This window comes from Pipra filicauda, unplaced genomic scaffold (assembly GCF_003945595.2).
Source record: "Pipra filicauda isolate LSUMZ 115617 unplaced genomic scaffold, ASM394559v2 scaffold8_size5757611_pilon, whole genome shotgun sequence".
Classification (NCBI taxonomy): Eukaryota; Metazoa; Chordata; class Aves; order Passeriformes; family Pipridae; genus Pipra; species Pipra filicauda.
The window spans coordinates 4381462-4402573 of NW_024105087.1; the positions used below are offsets into that span (position 1 = coordinate 4381462).

Genomic DNA, 21112 nt, shown 5'->3' on the forward strand with positions numbered 1-21112 from the left:
AAACATTTAAAAGAAGAATTCAACTGCCTTAACCATATTTGCTAGTTACCATAACATTTTTTTTTGTTTCTAAAAACCAGACATGCCCAAATCCTCTGAACTCGCTATTTATGTTAAAACAACAGCAGCAGTGTATCAACTAACTGCATTTACTCACTTTGCCTGTTGACAACCACAGTCCTGAAAAATCTTCTTTAAAGCTCCTTCATATAAGTGTGCTGTCAACACAGCTGGTCAATTTGCCTCTGCTTCTACCTACACAGAAATAATTTTCCTTTCTCAAACTATGCTGCTCTGAAAAACACACAATTATGCTGTTATGCTGAAGGGAATAAAAAACACAGTATTACTCTGACAAGTGAAAAAGGCTCTTTTCCTTTTTTAAGTCATACTATTGCTAGCTAGAATACCATTAACCAAGTAAGACAGTGGTTGTTTCAGTTTTGGGACACTGGAACACTGTGGGCTACTGTCTTGAAGAGTCAAAACCTTGGATAACCACAGGCCTCTGAACCTTATTTGCACTACTTCAATGCAGAATGCTGTTAAATTAGTACTCTTATACCCTTCCTGATAGCAAAAGTCAAAAGCTTCTGTTCTGGCAAGGGTTGCTGGGACAGGAATACTGCTCAAACACGAGGCTGCTGTGTTGGCTGATGGCAGTTATTCACCATCCAAAGCTCCTACAGAACCTAAAATGACATTTTCCTTTCAGAAAAGTTTTGACTGTTTACAGTATCACTAAACCACTGAGCTACTTAGAACCCAGACATCCTGCCTCCCACCTCAAACCTTGTTGCTGTAAGCAGAGTAGATTACACTGTTGTAATCACTGCAATCATGTAATCATGTCAGATCATTGCTGTAGTGCAAACAAGTACAAACCCACCCCTCCAAAAAAGTGAAATGGTCTCAATGCCCAGGTATGCTGAAACACAAGGAAGGAAGGAAAATATCCTCTTCCTTTCACCATAGTGGGGAAACTCTCCAGAAAGGAACCCACAGTTCTGTGACTTTTTCAAATGCACACAGAAGGATACTGAAAATTTACAATGTGCACAGACCTTTCTGTTGCACATGTCTTAAGAAGGGCAGCCACCACAATGAATGATGCCACGTAAGGCCAAGAAAAATCAGTCACAAGGACACAAAAATACCCAGACCCACCGATCAGTGTACATTAGGTATATTATTTATTTACAGAGTGGAGATGCCTAATCAGTTATAAGGTTAGACACCCAATAATTCAGCCTTTTTTTTGTAAAAGTATATAAATATATACATGAAATTCTATGAAGTAAACATTATTAACTGTGATACAGTTAACATTCACTACTATCCTTATGCTAACAGGCATCTCTTAAAGCTTAAATACTGATTTCAAGATACCCTCTATAAAACAGCTGTAATTGTACTAAAAGGGCAAAAATTCTGTGCCATATACAAGCTTTCAAAGGGAGACTAGTAAAATGTCTTTGTAATAAAGTTTGCCAGGATAAAAATACTGCTTCATCCCTCCCACTCCCCTACTCCGTAAGAAAAAAATACCCCAAAACAGTTGCAGAACTGCAGGAAGTACTATAAGATTACTTTTTTTTTTCTTCTTGAATTCTTTTTTTAAATTAAAACATTTTTATTTTTATTTATTTACTGTATTTTTATGACATATTAAGGAAGCTGCAAAAAAATGCAGCTTTATTAAATATTGTTATACAAAAATCTCACCTATGTGTCCATGCGGCTCAAGACATTAGTGGTATTGTACGAGCTATCCCTTTCCCTTGTAATTATATACCTTAATTGGAATGATGGAGAGACTTTATAGAAAAGACATCTGACAGCAACTGAAGAAAGGGACTAGAAAACTATTGGCAGAACAAATAAAACACTTGAGAGCTTCTCGACCTCCTTGCTTCCTTATTTCATGAGCGCTTCTGCTTCAGTATTTTATTTGTCTCTCTCCTGTTCTTCATGTTGGAGATGATTCAGGACATAAAGGATAACTTGATAGCAGAAAATGTACTGATCCTGCAAGGGAAATTATAGAAATGTGAAAAATGCCTGCACCACCTAAGTGCTCTCATGTGCACTTCACAGTTGTACAGCACCTGATTTCGACACTTATTCTACTATTAAATAATAATAACAACAATAATAATAATAATAAAAAACACCCCCCCACACAAAGAAAACAAAAAATCCCGAACAAACAAAAAGGCCACAGTGGAGAAATATTCAACCTCAACTTAAAACAAATACAGATACTCCTCTGCCACTAAAGATATATTTTTATATGGGACATTTATCCTCCTTTCATACCAAAAACACCTAAAGGAGAGTAGAAATGAAGACAGGAAGTGAATTTCAATGTCTTGCCAACTAATACAGAACTCAGACAGTGTAACTTCTTATCTTAATCTCAGTGATATAGATGTAGAGGCTAATACATGTTTTGGGCTTTGAGGTTGGGATGAGGTTGATAATTAAGTGGTTTAATTTCAGGGTTTTTTTTAAACTATGACTTCATAATTCCTTCATATTCAAAGAAAAACTGAAGATTTTAACAAGACCTTGTGATGACCATCTCTAATGTAAAGTCAATTAGTTCTAGATCTAGATTTTTCTTAAAAGGTTCATTTAACTTCTGGTTGAATATCTCCTCAAAGTAGATTTCAAGACATCTCTGGTAGTATCGGTGATTCATAGCATCTACAGTTAGGCCTTCTCTTCAGTTTGTAATGTAATTTTTAGCCATAAAAGGTCAGCTATAAACACATACTTTTGAAGATGAAAACTTGCTATTATTGGGTTTTTTTTAAACACAGATCAAAACAGTACAGCATGTTAAAAATGGCTTGTGTTTCTAACTGTTAAATATATACTGCTACTCATCGGATTTAATTCCTGTGACACAAACGTTGCATTAGAATGCACGAAGACAATCACAGGAAGTTCTCTGGCTTGTCAGCTGGTTTCTTGTGTACCTGGGGAAGCCAGACTCACCTCTGTCTGAACCATTCCGTGTCTCTGCAGACGCATCGTGCGCACCAGGTCTGAGATGTCAAACTACCAAAACAAGCAGCAAGTTAAGAACTTGAAAAAGACATACATGCATAGAAAAGAAACATCCCCAGCATCAAGCCAAGGAATAGAACCAGGTGCACTAGTAGTGAAATAAATGATTCACCGTAGCCTATGCCTGCTTGGTAGAAAACCAGCATGTGCTGTCTCTGGGTAATCTGGATGTGGCCCTCCTACATCAGACACCATCCTTCTCTTGTTTTCTTTCTCTGTGCACCGGTCCTCTTGCTTACTGTTATTGGGAGCTGAATGTGCAGAAAGTTGAGCCCCTTGGTGCAACCTAACAAAACTCTTTTTATTTCCCCAGATCTATAAAGTACTAGACATTTAGAGGGTACTTAGTGATCTCACTAAGCTAAGCATGACTGTAGCTCATCTTCTCTACAAGTTCACCAAAAGATTTGCTACATCAGGCTGCTAAAGGACAGAAACATAAGGAAGCTGGCACCCTCCTGTGGATCATCCTAGAAAGCATATCCCTGGTTGTGCTGGAGAAGTTAATCTACATGCCCTCATCTGAGATGTTTGTAGTACACTGAGTTTTTGATTCAGTTGCCTAAACAGATACTCTGGTCAGCTTCTAGTTGTCCTGAAACAGTCCATGGATCTCTGACTGACTGAGTGCCACAGCGCTCAGCCCCAGTGCTATTTAACATGAAAGTTCCACTGAGTACACACAGTCAGGTAAGGCAGGCATTTTTAACTTTTCCATCAATTGCCAAAGCCACTTAAGATCCCCTGAGCTAACCCAAGGACCAGTGGATATAAGAGCTCTTCTCTCTTGGGGTCATCAATGAAGAAACATTTCATAGGTACTGCTGTTTTACACCCTGCTTTATGACACATTAACACATGTCCAGTGTGCTACTGCCAAAAGCATGGCATATTCTTTAAGCAACTGAATAGCTTCAATGGAACATACTTCCTACAGGTCAAAAGCACAACTGAGCCCATCCTCTTGGATACTCACATCGAGGTCTCTGCTGATTAACCCCAGAACAACATCTATACAAATAAGGGTCCCCGATCGCCCGATGCCTGCACTGCAGTGAGTTATAATGGGTCCCGACTTGTGGACGTGCCGCATGTAAGAGATGAAAGTGAGCAGGTCATCTGGCTGAGAAGGGGTGTCATGGTCAGGCCAGGCGATGAAGTTCAGGTGGGAAATGTGCCGTACTTCACCTGTCTGAGATTCAAAAACAACAACAACAACAACGACAACATGTAACACATGGCAAGAATAAAAAGAAAAGAGAAAGTTCCCAAAGAAAAATCTCAGAAGAATGGGACTGGCCCAAAGAAGATGTTCTGTAATTCAATAAGAAAAGAGAAACAACGAGCTAAACTGAAAATAACTAGCAAGTAATTTAACAGTATAACGTTCACTGTGCAGACTGAGCTGATCACACAGAGGAATCAACCAGCCAGACTGAATTATTAGTGAATTTCATATCCCTATATATGTTTCTGCGGCCAAACAAAGCCAAAATTTAGAGTCTCATTAGCATAATGAAATCATCTCCTTGCCCAACTCAAAGGTCACGCAGTAGCACAAGCCGCAATGAGGAAGCGTTGCCCAGTCGTGCAGTCCTGTTTGACCTCTTGATGTAGACAATGCAGTTGAAAGCAGGCAAGCTAGAGGTATAAGGATAAATATGCCAACACCCAGAAAAAGCTCTAAGCATGCAGAATTAGATTCACTTACCTGAATCTCTTCAAGCTCCAGCACTCTAATGATAAAGCCCTTCAGCTGCTGATGTCTCACAAGAGCAAGGCGTAGTCTATCAGTTATCATGGTGGTTTTATTGAGGACATCTGGCCAGTAACGCTGACATTTTATCTTTTCTCCTTCAACCTCCTGAGTCATCATGGCAATCACAGTACAGTTTTGTTCCCAAACCATTTGCCAGAAATCTGCTACAGTAGTAGGAAGAGGTCCTTGGCATGCAATGTAAACGAACTCCTCATTCCCCACCGGCATGCGAATGAAGCTGGCATTGATGTATCCACCTTCCATCCCAAGAGGTACTCTAGTGGTGTCATCTGCAATTCCCATACAATAAAAAGACAACATGTTATGTGTGCACATAATTAGACCTTCAAACAATAGAGATGTGAGCTTTACACATTCACATAGAACTTATCTCCACAGATGCTTCCACAGATCTTACTCAAAAAAATAAATCACTTAAATACTTGATTTAGGATATTAATCAGTACCTCGAATAAAGAAGACATCTAGAGGAGAAATACAAATCATCAGACAGGTAGGATGCATGATTTGAACTGCAGCACCTCTGAAAAACTGAGGTTAATATTTCTCATTCAGAACTAATCTTTGTCAGTTCTTACTTCTTGACACATCTCCCACCAAACAATATTTTATGGCAGGAAATTTAATGACAACAGTATACATGTCTGGTTTTCCAATTTTACATGGGTAAAGCTAAAAAAAATCTTATCTGGCTCCCTATGTATACATCACTTAAGACACAGGATCTGCTGACACAACAGAAAAGTCTGTGAACATCTATCTCTAACTACTACAATACAATAATATATTATTCACTGATCTCAAACTGCTTTATAAATGCTTGCTTTAATTTTTTCCCTACTAGGATGAAGAATCAAATCATCCGACTTCTGATCTAATCCATCTGACCATAGAGCTGGTAACAGAATATCAACAGTGAACTTCAGATTAGTTAGGACTTACAAGGAAGTATGTTTTTATATCTGTTCTTTTTCCTGTTCTCCTTTGCTTGTCCTATCAAACACTGATCCAGAGGTTTTAACTCCTGAAGGTTCTGTAAAGAAGAAATTACACGTGCATTAGGAAAACGCTGAACAGTAACAAGTGTTAAGAGGAATTATATGATGAAGTCATTAACAAATAGAATTGTTAAAAATCAAATCCTAATGTGGCGATGCAAAATAATGCAGTTGTAAGAAGGAATCTAATTTTACACTGCTAAGAAAATGAAACGAAACAAAACAAAACCCCCACCTACTATACAGTAAATATTTTATCTCATTCTCCCAAAAGAGAGATCATATAACATGGCTGACTTAAGACTTCGGAAAGACTGGTTTCACGTTCAGCAGTTAGGTTTCACAGCCTTTATTTACTTCGTCTATGCCTGTTAACATCATATTCACTTGGCAATTTACCAGAACCAAGAATGATGTAAACATACTTTTGAATTGAATTGAATTCAAACTAATCTTATCTCTCAGCAGCTAGTAGGGGGAAGGGAGAGAAGTCTTTGGTGTTACTTCTTTTCATCCCTTTTGAGCTGCCAATTAAAGAGCTGTGGTATTCAAGGCAGTGATGATCCAGCCATTCTATTCTTGTTTCATACAGGAAAAAAGGACTTTAAGGGACAAGTAGTTACTCACTTCAATCTCTTTAGAAGGGACTCCCTGTTCCAGCAATCCACGCAACATCCTGATCACTGACTTCAATTTGGCTCCTGAGTACTTGCCTCCAGGGAGCACATTCACAGTTGGGAGTGCAGAGATCTCTTCGTTTGTCACTAGAGGGAAATCTAGCCGAAGAACAAGACTGATTTATATAAATATAAATAAATATCTAAAACTAGGGAAACAAGCCATAGCGCAATGCTGGATTTGCATGTTGCTGTTCACCGCTGCACTACAAATGCCTCCATACACCTGAGAGAATATACTTCTCAGTTGCAGAGGCAAAACCAAATTAACTAACAAAACCAGTATGACACAAAATCAGCTCTGGTGAATCCAGGAACCAAAGGGAGTTTTTTCCTGAAATTCCAATAAATACATTGAAACAAACTTCAAATACATTTTTAAATCTAAGTTCTTAAAAAATTGATGAATGCACACAGGCATGAATTCAGATCTCTCCACTTAAGACAGTACAGCCTGTGACTTGGTTTTCAGCACTTATACTCAACATGTGTGTAACACATCTCCTGGCTATCACACTTGAAAGACAACTTTTTTCCAATACAGCTTGCCTTCCATCAGGCCTTCAGTGCTTCTCTGAAGAACAATAAAATATACCTGGCATTGTAATTCAAAGTGTCCTAAATCTACTGACAGGCTGCCCAGGGAAGTGGTCACAGCACCAAGCCTGACAGAGTTCAAGAAGCATTTGGACAATACTCTCAGGCACACAGTGTGAATCTTGGGGATGGTCCTGTGCAGGGCCAGGAGCTTGACTCAATGATCCTTGTGGGTCCCTTCAACTCAGCATATTCTGTGACTTTGTCTGAAGTATTAAATAGATTATTCTTTTTTTTTTTTTAATGAATGCAAAGGGCTGCTGTATACGAATTTCAGGAACTGACATTTCTAATGCCATCTCAAAAAAGTGAAGACTAGAGTCTTCCAAACACATCAAACAGTGTAGAGTTACACTCTGCCACATTGAGCAGCAGTGGAGGAATGACAGTCAAGACAAAGAAAAAATATTGCCTAATTTGAGCATGGAGTAGTTGGTATGTGAAGCATCAATCTGATCACAGTCAAATATCTATATTGTTACAGCTTTTGTCAAATAGATACTAAGGAAGAAAGCATCTCAGCTGGTTCCAACTTTTCTACATCTACAGATGCAAAGTTGCCAATACTTGCTCCCATTAACTCTCACACATTTATTACCCAAACCTGTAGAGATTCTTTCCAGGTGGCCGCTAAGCTGTTTGAATTCTCATTATACCTGCCTTTACACCCTCAAAACAATATCCAAAACACCTTAATATTCACTTCCATCTATTTAATGTGATCCTCAGTTTTCTACTGATTATTTGCTAAATGTTCTTGCCTTTATTTACACGTTCCTGGCTGACTGATTCAATCGGCAGTTCATCACTTCCCCACGTGATTTCATCGTCATCTGCTTGGCTCAAGGAGGGCTGTGGAGGAGATCTGTAAGAGAACAAAGTATGGAAGTAAAAAAGAACACCTAGAAATAACCAACACATTTGCAATCTAGTAAAAAAAGTCTCCAGAAAGTAAATTATAGCTACAAGTATTTCTGGACTAGACCTATACAAGTGATCTCAAAAACCTAACTTTTTTTTTTTTTTTAATATCCTCAGAAGGGACCTAAATAAAGTAACAGTGGAAAAAGAGTCGGGAATACATGACTCTAGTAATAACTTTCCAAAGGCTAAGCAACTAAATAGCATCCAATAACAGATTTTTATCATTCATATAATTCAGTACCTACACACTAGAACATCTATTTTCAATTGGAAGTTTTCTAGCTTTGTTGAAGATGGTGATAAACGTATTAAGTATTTGAGGTCATAATGTCACTGCTTGTGCTAAGTCTCAATCCAAAACTTCCCACAAAGTTAAAAACATAAAAGCATAAAAACTTTGACTAAAATTTCACTAAGACTAAGGACTAAAATTATTTCACAAAGAAAAACAATCTCGGGAATTCATGCAGTTCAAAGTGGCTCAAAGGGACAAATAGTAACTTGGCCAGGTATGTCCTTAGTACTCCGTGTAAAATAAATAAGCCCCAGGCACCCAGTGGGGTGTATTGGAAGTATACAGGTGAGTTACAGTGCTCTAAAACCAGAAGAAGTAACACTAATGAAGCTTATACAGATTTGAACTGAAGACAACATTTGTTTGAATGTTTTCTTCATATACAAGTACCAAATAGTACAATGTAAATTATGTTATTTGGAGGCATCTGAACACAGTCCAGTGGTTTGCTATAACCATGTATCAAAGGAACAAGTAAAACTAGGGCATAGTAAACCACAAAGCTGAACAGTATTCAGGCAAATTATAACCTTTCAAATAAGGAATAGACAGAGAAAATTCAACAAGACATTGCATAGATATTTTACTAGGTTTGTTTTGGTTTGGGGTTGGTTTGTTGCTTTTTGTTGTTGCTGTTTTTCTCTTATTATAACATATTCCACTTCAGAGTTTCAGACTCCATAGGTTTGCTTTCAAGCAACACTGGAACAGAAATCTTACCTTTCTGGCACAGCTTTTGCTTCACAATAGTCTTCACAACCATTTACATGTGTTGGCTAGTAGAAGAAATATTTCAAAACACATTAAAGGACATAGTTACAACATTCACCCAGTGCAAACTTTAAACAATTAACAATTACATGGACTATTTCTGAAGGGTACTAAGTTCAAAGCAGCACATAATGAAAGACTTTCCTCTTTTAGACATCTCATTAACCCAAAATAACAGAGGACAAGAACACTAAGCACTTGGAAAAATACTGTGCTGTAACAAGGCCAAAAAACTATGCTAAAATCAATCCTGACTCACAGCAGCATTAGAGTCATCTAAGTTAGAGTCATTTAATTTGACTTTTTTTGGTTTTAATACTTAAAAACCCTTTATGAGATAAGTTTGATAGTGAAAACTGCCTCCTGTCAAGCCACAGTTCCTATACAGAACAGAACAGGGCTCTAAATGACACATATGCATCTTCCTCAACACACATGAAGACTCAAAAGACAAGGTGACATTTCTATCCTTCTTTCAAGAAAAATGCCACAAAACAATTTATACTTCTTAGGCCAACTTGCAAGTTTCCACTGCCATACTCAGAGAGTTTTACTCATGGCTCTCCTAGAGCACACTGACACAGAGCCAGATTCCTGATTTGATTTTCAGCTCTACTAACTGGACAGAAAGCTGCAGCAGCGAGGATATGCTGGATAGACAGAGTTCTGCTGATTTGAAACATGAGACAAAACCTAGGCATCTAGTGATTGATGTAAAACAGGACACATAATACTGTAGGGTAAGCAACATATAGAAGCTATTCAAGCTAATGAACTTATGCTAGCAAAAAACAGTAGAAGAAATTTCAAATGTATGTTTTGGATAGTGAAGTTTAGACAGCATTCATTGTGACTGCTTTCCTTCTTTGAGCAGGAATCAATGAAATCTTAGATTAAATGCCTGAACATTAACAAGGTAGTTTATTACCATTCTTTTTGAAAAAAACAGTTGCTGGACTTTATATGACAGCGTAAAATAACTATATGCTTTGTTCTTTTACATAGTTAATTTATGACAATCATTTGCTATTTAAATAATAAATGTTTGTACACCATTTAAAGCTACTACTGACAATGATGTTCTCGTTTAAAAGACATTTAAAGTTATTTCCAGTAAGGAAAATAAATTCAAAGGGTGTCTGAGAAACCAAAATCGGCAAATGTCTGACAGCTTCTTGCCATCCTACCTCTGAAAAATCTTCAGGTAAAGATGAACCATCACAGTCTGTGTCTTCAGACTTATCTTCTGTCACCTTTCCATTCATCTCTATTGAATAAGAAAATCTGGAGATGCAGTATAAACATACCAAAAGATGTCCAGGAGCCACTCCCTCACAGATGTGAATCCTGTTAACACCTCTCTGGCACCACACAGGTGCCAGAATAACCAAGAAACATTTTTTAAGTCCCTTTGCTACTAGCATGTTGGAAAAGAGCTTACTGTACAGGATAATCAGATTTTAGGCTCCTTTATTTTATAACTGGAACAGCTTTCATGGTATATGAGGCTGTTTGCACAGCTAACAGAATATCTGTGTCACAGCATAAACGGATGGACAGGCTGGTACTACTAAGTTATCATATTCTCATGTCAACAGTTCTTCTGCAATTCAGTTACTTTTGGACCAGAGTAGATCTAAATCAGGATTCTACTCGCTCTTTGTATTAACAAAACCTAATTAGGATGTGCCAGATAAAATTTGACTTGTGTCTGTCTGCTATGGTAGCACCCCACTGCTGTATCTTATGGATTCAATTCACCTTCAGTTGCAAAGGACAGATGCCAGCTACAAGAAATTGGAAGTGGTGGAACTCCAGTGATATTCCTCAGCTGGCACAGCCAGAACCTCAGTAATCTCTGATTTCCAGTGTAATAACCAATGACAATAACCCAATGATCTTGAGGTGCATCAAAAGTGCTGAAATAATTATAATTTTGGAAGGTATATCTTGAGTTTTGGAAGAAATCTTTACAGAAGTAGTAAACATCTCACCTGAATTTTTGGAGTATGCGTACATAGGGTGATACCACAAAGGAACTACAAATCCTACTGCTTACTAAATTTCAGTTAATAACAAGTGGAGCTGAGGACATGGAATGAAGGAAGAGAAAGGTGTACAGGCAGAAGTAGGTACTGAAATAAACCCCAGTCATTCTAAAAGAGACAAAGCAGGTCGGAAAATTGTTTGGTTTTGAGAGATCTCAAATTTCCAAATTGTGCAATCTGCTATCAATGAAATGTTGAAATGCTTCAGCATTCCAATACAACTGTAGCTGCAGGACCAGGTACCTAAACAACATGAATTTCACTCAAGAGACAAGAATGCAGAATGGGATTCATTTTCCCAGACTACTTAAAGCAAAATCCAACCAGATTTATCAAACCAGAACCTGATTCATTAAGTTGCATCTGAATCAGCAACTATTTGTCTGTGTTCAACTTGGGAAACTTTCAGTTCACACATCAATTCAGTGTCAACTCTCCCTCTGGACAAATCAACTACTTACTTGGCACCTTCTTTCAAAAAGTGTTTTGCTGTTAATGATATGCTTTTTTAATGGCTCATGTTACCTGGCAGATGATCTTCTGATGCAGCCTTCTTGAGATGCAGAAGACTCTGAGCATCTGAATTTGCATTATTACGATTTAAGAGGTTCTGAGCTTCCTCATCTACAACATCCAACAGATATTGGACAACTTCATTGTGATCATCCTCATCGTAATACTCATCATCTGGAATCTCTGTTCCTGAAGAAAAACAGTACAAAATTACAAGTTTTCCCAATATAGGATGGCTTGGGGGAAAAAAATTAAAAGGACAGGCACCATGGCATTATCTCTAGATGTTACCATGGCTCGTCTTCATTTCTCTCTAACACAGAATCCAATTTCCATAAATCTACTTTCAACATCAACTAATCCTCTAAAGCAAAGCACACAACTTGGAGATGATCTTCCAAAATTGACTGCCAGCCCAACATTGACTTATTTCAGCATATTCAACAATGCTGTGATTCTCTTGCACACTAAAGACAAAATAATGCTGTCCCCACCTCACCTCCTCTTACCTGATTTGTCCATGTGCTTAGAGAAATCTGATATCTGATTGGTAAATCCTAGGGAAGGTGCATCTCCTGGTCCTGAGAGGTTCATTAGTCCCTTCGTGTGATGGATATTGTTTTCTGTATTTCCCTGAGAAGGTCCTAGGATGCCATTGCCATTTATCTAAGAAAGCAAAGAACAGTTCAAACTAGCTCTTAAAGAGTCTGGCAGTTTGTTGAAGCAGAAACCAACCACTAAAAAGTTCTCTTCTCAGCAACAAAACAATATAATATGAATCAGAGTTTATCTGAGATAGCTGGTGATGGGTGGGAAGCTTTTAGGTGTGTTAAAATTTGATATCAAAAGAGCAAATAAAAAGATTTTAAAGTACTATGAGAAAAAGAGTACGTGTTGATGAAGAAGTAGTTTCTACAAGAGAGCACATAGTAGTATTTAACATTATTATAAGCTCTACAAAACATATGCAGGTTTCAATACTTTTGGTCCCACAACACAGCATTTCTCAGGAGAAACAAGGGGAGGAAAAAGAAAACCACCCAGCAAATGTAACATGCAAGCATCTGCATAAACTGTGGGCTGAATGGAGTTTTCTGGATCATAGCCTTGCATCCTTCTCATATTACCACTTGTCTTTCAATAAAGCTGTTCCAAAGAAAGAGCAGATTCAATTTAAAAAGCTTGCGTATTTATTATGGTCACTGCTTATTCGTATCAACTGACAATAGTGGGTTTGCATACTTTGATTAATGGATTGTTTAATTAATTTATTTATTTTTTTAAAGTGTGTAAAGTAGATCCTTTTCTCTGGTTCATGATAATAGGCACAACAGAGGAATAGTTACCTTGGGCCCGTAAGCATCAATTGTCTTTACTGTTTTATCACAGGGATCACCACAGGAACAGCCTAAACAAAAATGGGTAAAAAACAACAACCTCACAGCAATTTTTCACAGAAACTAAATTAGTCCCCATCAATTATTTTATGAAAGAAACAAGGTATTTAATATTATGTTATGACATGAGTAGCATTTCTGCCTGCCTGGTTTCTCAGCGCTGCCAAACATACATCTGATTGACTATACTCCATAATGCTTTTTGAATGTTATATTTAATGGGATCAGAAAGCCTGAATGCTAATACAAGTAAGCAACTCTAGGCAAAGAGAAATGTTGATAAATAGTTTAACAAAGTACAGTGGAAACATGCACCTTTGGGAACAGGGTTGATTCCCTTTCTCTTGAAATGTACAAAATACAACCCCACTATGACCTGTCAATGATTACATTTTTTTTAAAAAAACATCATCTGACATCTGGGTCTTTGTTCAAAGGTACCCTTCCCTTCTTGGTAAAGAAAAGAGTGACACTATGATGTCAGAGACCACTGCCTACCCCAGAGGTACCATTACTAGTATTACAAATGAGACCAAGTGAAAGCAGTAGATGATATACACCCAGCTACTAGTGACTTCATATACTTTATGCTTTTATAAATGAAGGAACCAGTAGATGAAATAAATGAAGACTGAGAGTAACCTTACGTCTTGTCATGACCTATAGATGACAAGTCATCTACAGGAAGGGGGTTTTAAGTGAGATCTTTCAAGATTTGGTTATAGGATTTGCTCCTAATGAATATCTTGACTATGTTTATTGAAACAAAATGAGTAGCATGCTTGGAAAATATGGGGACAACACTACTGTTAGAGTTGCAATAATTTCATTAGGTGAGATCAGTACTCCAAGTTATCAAGATACACTAAAGGAAGCGTGAAAAACAAGACTACAATGAATCAAGTCAAATGCTAAGGGTCACATTTCAAAAAAAAGTTAATGGTAAATAACTGCATAAGCAGTTGCTCTGCACAGAAATGCAGGTGGTAAAGGACCCCGAGTCTAAGAAAGTGAACAAGGAATTTGAAGCCTTTTCCAATGTAACAAATTGGTATTTTTATGCCTGAACAGAGAAAACAACATCAACATCATCATTATTATTAATAACAGTTATAATAATCAACTGATTTTTTTTTTAACTCCTTGAAAGACTTAGGCTTGACACTAGAGAGAATTTCTAAACTACATGAGAAATGGAATCATAAAGAGACTACTGCTGAATCTCATTTCATGTAGCTTTTAAAAGAAAGATCAAGTAAACAGCTGTTGGAGCTGATCACAGTAAGTTGGACTAGGATAGTATCTTAAGGCCCGTAGCAGTTCCTTCATTTTTATAAACATGTGCATTTCACTTGCAATGAGAAAGAGCACAAATCTTACCATTAGCTTTCACTGGCCATGGATTTGAGTTTTCAGGGCTTTTGGATTTTGGGAGCACTGCATGACCATCTCTAAGAAAAGATATATTTACAGAAATCTTTATTAAAAATAAATAAATAAATCGCGGTAATAATCACATATCGATGTAAATAGTACTATCGGTAAAACTGCTAATCATGCTTTCCATTATAACAGGTTTGGAACATTTAAGATATTCAATGACAGAGAATAAGCAGTGATAGCTAGGTAATTTCCTACTTCAGGGAGCACTGAAGAGTTCATAAGAATTGGACTTTCCCTCTAGATTCTGACAAAAAGATTCAACCCTGCAGCCCCAGGACTTTGCAACTCCTTCCCTTTCTGGGATAAAACACAGTGGGAAGGAGAAAGGGAGAGAAGAAGCAAAGAACAGCAGGCATGGTTGGAAGACTTAAAAAAAATGAAGTAAATGTTTCAGTTTTAGGTAAATATTGAAACAGAGTAATGTAAAGAGAGAGTTTTTTTACACTGTTGCCATAAAAGAACAGCAGGGGTCAGTGAAAACACAGTGGCACACTAGTTGTGCCACAGGGTTTTGACATTCATCAGTGTGCTGCGACAACCATGTGACAGTAGAACTATTTAAGCACAAACCAACATTTTATCTCATTTTTATGATTATAGAAATCTCAGTAGCAGCTTTGAGAAAAAGGAGTATTTGTATAACCATTTTCATATTTTGAAAACGGTATTTTCATAGAATCATTAAGGTTGGAAGAGTACTCCAAGATCATCAAGTCCAACCTCTGACTGAACACCACCTTGTGAACTAAACCATTGCATTAAGTACCATGTCCAGTCGTTTTTTGAATGCTTTCAGGAACAGTGACTCCACCACCTCCCTGGGCAGCCCATTCCAATGTTTAACCACCTTTTCAGTGAAAAAATTCTTCCTGATGTCCAACCTGAATCTCCTCTGGCACAGCTTGAGGCCATTGCCTTGTGTCCTGTCACTAGTTTCCTGGGAGAAGAGGTCAATCCCCACTTTGCTATAACCTCCTTTCAGGTAGTTGTAGATAGTGATGAGGGCTTCCCTGAGCCTCCTTTTCTTCAGACTGAACACCTCCAGCTCCCTCAGCTGCGTGTCATAGGACTTACCCTCTAAACCTTTCAGCAGCTCCATTGCCCTTCTCTGGACTCGCTCCAGCACCTCGATGTCTATTTTGAAGTGAGGTCCCAGAACTGGACACAGCACTTGGGATGTGGCCTCACCAGTGCTGAGTACAGAGGTACAATGACTTCCCTGATCCTGCTGGACACACTTTTTTGATACAGGCCAGGATGCCATTGGCCCTGGCCACCCGGGCACACTGCTGGCTCACATTCAGCCGCTGTCAACAAGTACCCCCAGGCCCTTTTCCACTGGGCCACTTTCCACCCACTCTTCCCCCAGCCTGTAGTGCTGCAGAGGGTTGTTCTGACCCAAGGGCAGGGGGTTTGTCTGAACACTTGTAGTTCATAGCTGGACACAGCCTTGTGTTCCCAAGAAACACAAAGCACGGCAAGTACCAAGTACCCTTCTGCTCCACTACAGCAAAAACCAGTGAACATACAGATCCTCTCTGTGGCATCAGCCCTCAATAACATGCCACCTAGTATCACTGGGGTGAATTTCCTGTCATACCGGGAACACGTTTTACCCATATACTCATACAATCATGCAAGAAAAATAAAACCTACAGGGAAGCATTTGCTTCCAAAACATACCTGGTTGCTTTGAGTACCACTTTTGGAAGGTATGTTTCCAGCATTCTTCTGGCTTCTTTCAGAGTCATTCCCTGTGTGCTTACTCCATTAATGTAATGGATAATATCTAGTACATGGAGACTCTCATCTCTGGCAGCAACCGATTTGGGGAGAATGTCACTAATATACACAACTTGATAAAGGCTGTCATGACCTCCTGATAACAACAAACCTTTGAAGGAAAAGAGAGAGGAAAAAAAACAAATCAAGTTTTCTTTGTAACTGAAGGGGATAATTTTGCTTTAGGCCCAAAAGCAGTGTAATTGTGTGTTACCTAGCTCCTCCTTATGGCACATTAGTGTAATATCAGGCAGTAAATGAGGCAACACTGGCATCTTTGGTAACTCCAAAACACGCCCTAGCACTAATCTGACAGTCCTTGGGGCAGCACGGAGAAAGTTTACTGCATCAGTATGGCTCATGTTGGTGACATCAATGTCATTAACCTGCAAAAATAAAAGCAACAGAGATCTCCTTGTTAAGTTCCAAGTAAGACAGCATTGCTGAGGAAGTATTTACTGCCGTTCCTCAACTGCTATCAAATTATGCCTCTCAGAAGGTGCATGCCTTTATTCCTTAACCACATTTGATTTTTTTTTTTTTACTCAAAGTTGTCCTTTTCATGCAATTTCTCCATCTGAAAACATTAATTCTCTCACTTTTATCAGTCGGTCTCCAGGTCGTAGTCTCCCATCACTTTTGGCAGGATCCTGAACAATGTCATGAATGTAGCAGCCAACATTATCATTACCTTTGGTCACTGTGAAACCCAGACTACCCTTTTCTGACTTTGTCATAGTGACTCGGAGCTCTACCTCCTAGGGGAAGAAAACAGCACTTTACAATGCAGACAGTCAGAAGTAACACGAACATTTTACTGAATTTAAGACAGTTAGAAACAGACAACTGATTTACCTATTTATTTAAATGACAGAACCAAATAATGTTCTGTGTGGAGTTAACCTTGGGCCAAAGGTTAACTTTAAACAAAATTGTGAAGGCCCATGTCAAAACTGCCACCCACCTTCATCTAGTTCCATATATAAAAAAGGCTCTGTGTTTTTAAATAACACCATCAGGAAGTATTCAGAACAAAGTAAGTGAACATTTCTACAGTGAAGTGGACAATCTCCTATAGTGAGATACAATACTATAGCTTATCTTGGAACTGAACACATGGACATGTTTGGCCTGTTTTAATTTTCATTAATTTTGATTTGAAAGATATGGATCTGCCTCATTTGCATTTTAAAAAAAATCACCAAGCATCAGGAAGGTTTGAAAAAAAGTTCTGAAGGAGGGACTAAGAAAAATACAACTTGTTTCTTGTCAAAATGGAGTATAAGCTAGAATAGCTTTGTAACCTGAAAGACCTTCACAACTGAGGCATATCAAGGCTCAATTTTAATTTTTTTTCAATCTTTGAATAGGTTATGTGAGGATATGGAAGCAAAAGTCCCTTCTGATACACAAGACACTTCTGGGGTGGCAAGAAGCTATCCCAGGAGAGCCTCAAAAATATGCTGCATTCTGCAGCAGAGCAGAAAGTCTTTGAGATTCATAGTTATAAATACAGCAAAGAGGAGGGTCTACTGATGCCCCTGCTGCCCAAATTTATCCTCTGATATCTGAACAATCACCCAGAAAACTAAAAGTGCAGAAGCAAGATATCTGCCATTTCGGCTTCCTGAGTATGTGTTTAGAGGCAGATAAATATTTAATGCCAAGGTTTCCAGCATGAAATGAGACATGAGATAGACACATACACATCTACCTATGTACACATGGATGCCTCCACATTCACAGAGGGAAGGGTACCAACTCAGTGCCAAGAAAGAAAATGCCTGCAGACATTGCATGAGCAGCTGCAGTTCACTGGTTACAAATGGCACTTTTACATGTGCCATTTACATGGCACACGCCCAGGACAGTGCAAGTATAACCTGCAACTATCCCATTTGTAAATCAATGTGCCCAACTTCTATCCAGTCACTCTGAATATCATGGCTGAAACAACTTCCAGTTGACCACAGAAGTACAATCTATGGTACTGAAAGACAGATATAGGAAATTACCGGTTCATATTCTTCAGCATTTTTTTCCAGCTGGGTGAGTAATGAATCCATTCCTCCCAGGTGTGGAGTCAGCTCAGAGGCAGGAGTAGCATAACAGTCATTTATTAAAATGGATGTGGTAACATCAGGTACAGTTCTACAGGTTGGGATCTCTGGCAAATCCAATGGCATATTACTAGAGATAAAACAGAAAAAAAAAAACAAGAATAAATACAACAAGGCTCTGACTCATAAATTAATATATGGACCAATATGGACTTTATGCAGATCTAAAAAGCAAAACAAAAAAGTGTTTCCATGAATAGGTCCAATAAAATGTTTTCGTAAACATTTCTGGAACATTATGAGGATCATTACCAACAGCATACCTGTCCTCAAGCTCTGCCTTGCTAGGGACCTCTTGATCAGGATACAGGATGGTGCGAACAGCCTCCTTCTGCCCACTGTGTGCCTCATACTGGTTCTGTGCCCGTGTCTCAGCTTCACCTGAGCTCTGGTACAGTGTAGAACTCCAGCCAAGGCCCACCTGTGCTGCTGAGTCCATCACCTCCTCATCACCACTTCTGCTGCTGTCACTGTAGCTGTCTCTTCTAGAGGGAGATTTTAGCCTTTTCTTGCTCAGATCAGTAGTTTCATTTTCATCTGAGCTATCACCTTGTTCCCCATTTGATGGACCAGAAACTTCTCTGCTGACCTCTGGAAATACTTGTTGGGGTGAATGGATGGGTGTCTACAGAGACCAAAAACATTCAATTCATCATAATCCAGTTTTGATGACAAAAGAAAGTTTCAAAGGCTGCATAAAATTACCAAAAACAAGTAGTCAGTGGCTACTTTCATTTAGATGTTTACTCAGTTGTGTAAACATATCAGTTTCACCAAGTTCAGTGCAACTTGACCAAGACACTGTGTGCAAAATTTTGAAATATATACTGCTCAAAATCAGAAAATTCAGAAAATAAGAAGACAAATATACCCCTCGCGTTAGCTTTAGAAAGCCTACTGATAGATGCCTTTAAGTTATGCCCAGCAGTCCTCTAGGCAACTACCATGAAATCCCTTCCAACTAGATCACAATCCTGACACTTACAGAGCAACTGAAGTCAAACCAATCTCACATAAGAAGGAAACAAGGGGGCTTTCAACCAAAAAGCTACACAACATGCTACAAAAACTAAGTAAATTTATGCCAAATGGCAATTGTTAACCCAGTTATTAACTCCCATGAGAATGAAGAACAATTTTACCAATAACCACGTATTCCCAAGAATGATGTCAGCTAGCAGACAGACAAAATTTAAAAGCTTCATTTAGGCTTTTATGGCCAAATTCTTGTGTTCATTAACACATCAATCTGTGAAAAAGTTATAAACAAAAATTGTCATCTCTTCTTTTAATATATGCACTGTTTTATAAAAGTTATTCCACACTACGAACAGGTTTATTATAGGAGTAGTTATTTGTATTATTTGTTTTTTCAGTTGTTTACCTCTTACTTCAATTTTAACTTAACTTAAATTTGTATTTGTACATTTACGTTTCTCTCATCAGACTTTAATTATTTTTATTGTTTGAAAATAATATTAAAATAACTTAGAATCAAAGAATCATAGAATATCCCAAGATGGAAGGGACCCACAAGAATCACCAAAGTCCAACTTCTGGCCCTGCACAGGACAGCCCCAAGAATCACATCATGTGCCTGAGAGTATCGTCCAAACACTTCTTGAACTCTGGCAGGCTTGGTGCTGTGACCACTTCCCTGGGGAACTGAAACTGAAGACTTGTCTCCATTAGTTTTACACTTTCCTGTATTATGGAAAGTCTGATTTTCAGGCAAATTGTCCCCTACATTCTCTTTTGTTGAAACACATTTAATTTCCACTCCTTCAAAGTATCCTAAAATGCTCTTCTGTTCTTTCAATTTACTTATTGGAACATATTGAAAATATTCTTTGGGACACCTCTAATTTCAAGTAAATATGGCAACCTTTTTCCTGTTTTTACATGCATCAACACCAGACAAACTGGTGTTTTGCACTATATCCTTCACAGAATCACAGAAATATCCAATTTCTGTTTGATATCAAGTTCAAACCACTAGGTTGCAAAGAAATCTCTGCCACAGAAACAGTGTATTAAACCAATTTCCCTTAAGACACAAAATGGAGGAAAAAATTATTAAAGTCATGCATTCCTTTCACATTTTCACAAAATGTTTAGTGCACTTCTAAGGGATTCACTCCAAGAACCACATGTCTGTGACCATCCTCCCCATTTTTCCATCTGCATCTCTTGCATTTAACTAACCCACTCTTCAGATCTAACAAATGAACCTTAAACAGCAAATAATTAAAAAAAAAAATAATCACATGCCATACACCTTACCAACAACGAAGGATCGATGTCTGGTAGTATTCCAGATGGTGGCCGACAAAGGAGAAGAGAGACTTCTGGAGACGTTCCCCTCAGAGCAGAGATGACTTCCTATGGTCACAGTGGATTCATAGTTAGACACAGCCCCCACAAGACTTGCAAGCCTACCACAACGTGATTTTCACTACTAAAGATACAAACCTGTTGGGATAAACCCTTTAGTGATGCTCCATTCACTTTCAGAATGACATCTCCAATCTCTATTTGCCCACTTTCTGCAGCAGGCTGTCCAGGGAAGAGTTTTTTCACCCTCACAATAGTTGATCCCAGTTGCTCTGGGGTAAGGTTATCTTCACGGCAGAAACTGAACCCAAGGCCTGAGCTATTCTTCAACAGCTTCACCTCAAATGTGTTCTCTGCA

General features: G+C 38.3%; 1 protein-coding gene across 3 annotated transcripts in view; it reads right to left on the reverse strand.

Moving 5' to 3' along the window:
• Nucleotides 1-1170: 1170 nt before the first annotated feature.
• Nucleotides 1171-21112, reverse strand: part of PTPN13 (protein tyrosine phosphatase non-receptor type 13) — a 117580-nt gene continuing 97638 nt past the window's right edge. For all 3 annotated transcript variants that reach the window (XM_027721110.2, XM_039391028.1, XM_027721113.2), the window contains 20 exons: nucleotides 20893-21107; nucleotides 20704-20802; nucleotides 18684-19045; nucleotides 18316-18490; nucleotides 16900-17058; nucleotides 16515-16686; nucleotides 16202-16412; nucleotides 14456-14526; nucleotides 13025-13086; nucleotides 12188-12344; nucleotides 11691-11867; nucleotides 10305-10384; nucleotides 9067-9122; nucleotides 7889-7992; nucleotides 6481-6629; nucleotides 5798-5888; nucleotides 4787-5124; nucleotides 4052-4267; nucleotides 3004-3066; nucleotides 1171-2028 (listed from right to left, as the gene is read on the reverse strand). In XM_027721110.2, coding sequence (XP_027576911.2) covers nucleotides 1948-2028; nucleotides 3004-3066; nucleotides 4052-4267; nucleotides 4787-5124; nucleotides 5798-5888; nucleotides 6481-6629; nucleotides 7889-7992; nucleotides 9067-9122; nucleotides 10305-10384; nucleotides 11691-11867; nucleotides 12188-12344; nucleotides 13025-13086; nucleotides 14456-14526; nucleotides 16202-16412; nucleotides 16515-16686; nucleotides 16900-17058; nucleotides 18316-18490; nucleotides 18684-19045; nucleotides 20704-20802; nucleotides 20893-21107 — 3038 coding nt within the window. In that variant the 3' untranslated portion in view covers nucleotides 1171-1947. The remainder of the gene's footprint in view (nucleotides 2029-3003; nucleotides 3067-4051; nucleotides 4268-4786; nucleotides 5125-5797; nucleotides 5889-6480; nucleotides 6630-7888; nucleotides 7993-9066; nucleotides 9123-10304; nucleotides 10385-11690; nucleotides 11868-12187; nucleotides 12345-13024; nucleotides 13087-14455; nucleotides 14527-16201; nucleotides 16413-16514; nucleotides 16687-16899; nucleotides 17059-18315; nucleotides 18491-18683; nucleotides 19046-20703; nucleotides 20803-20892; nucleotides 21108-21112) is intronic.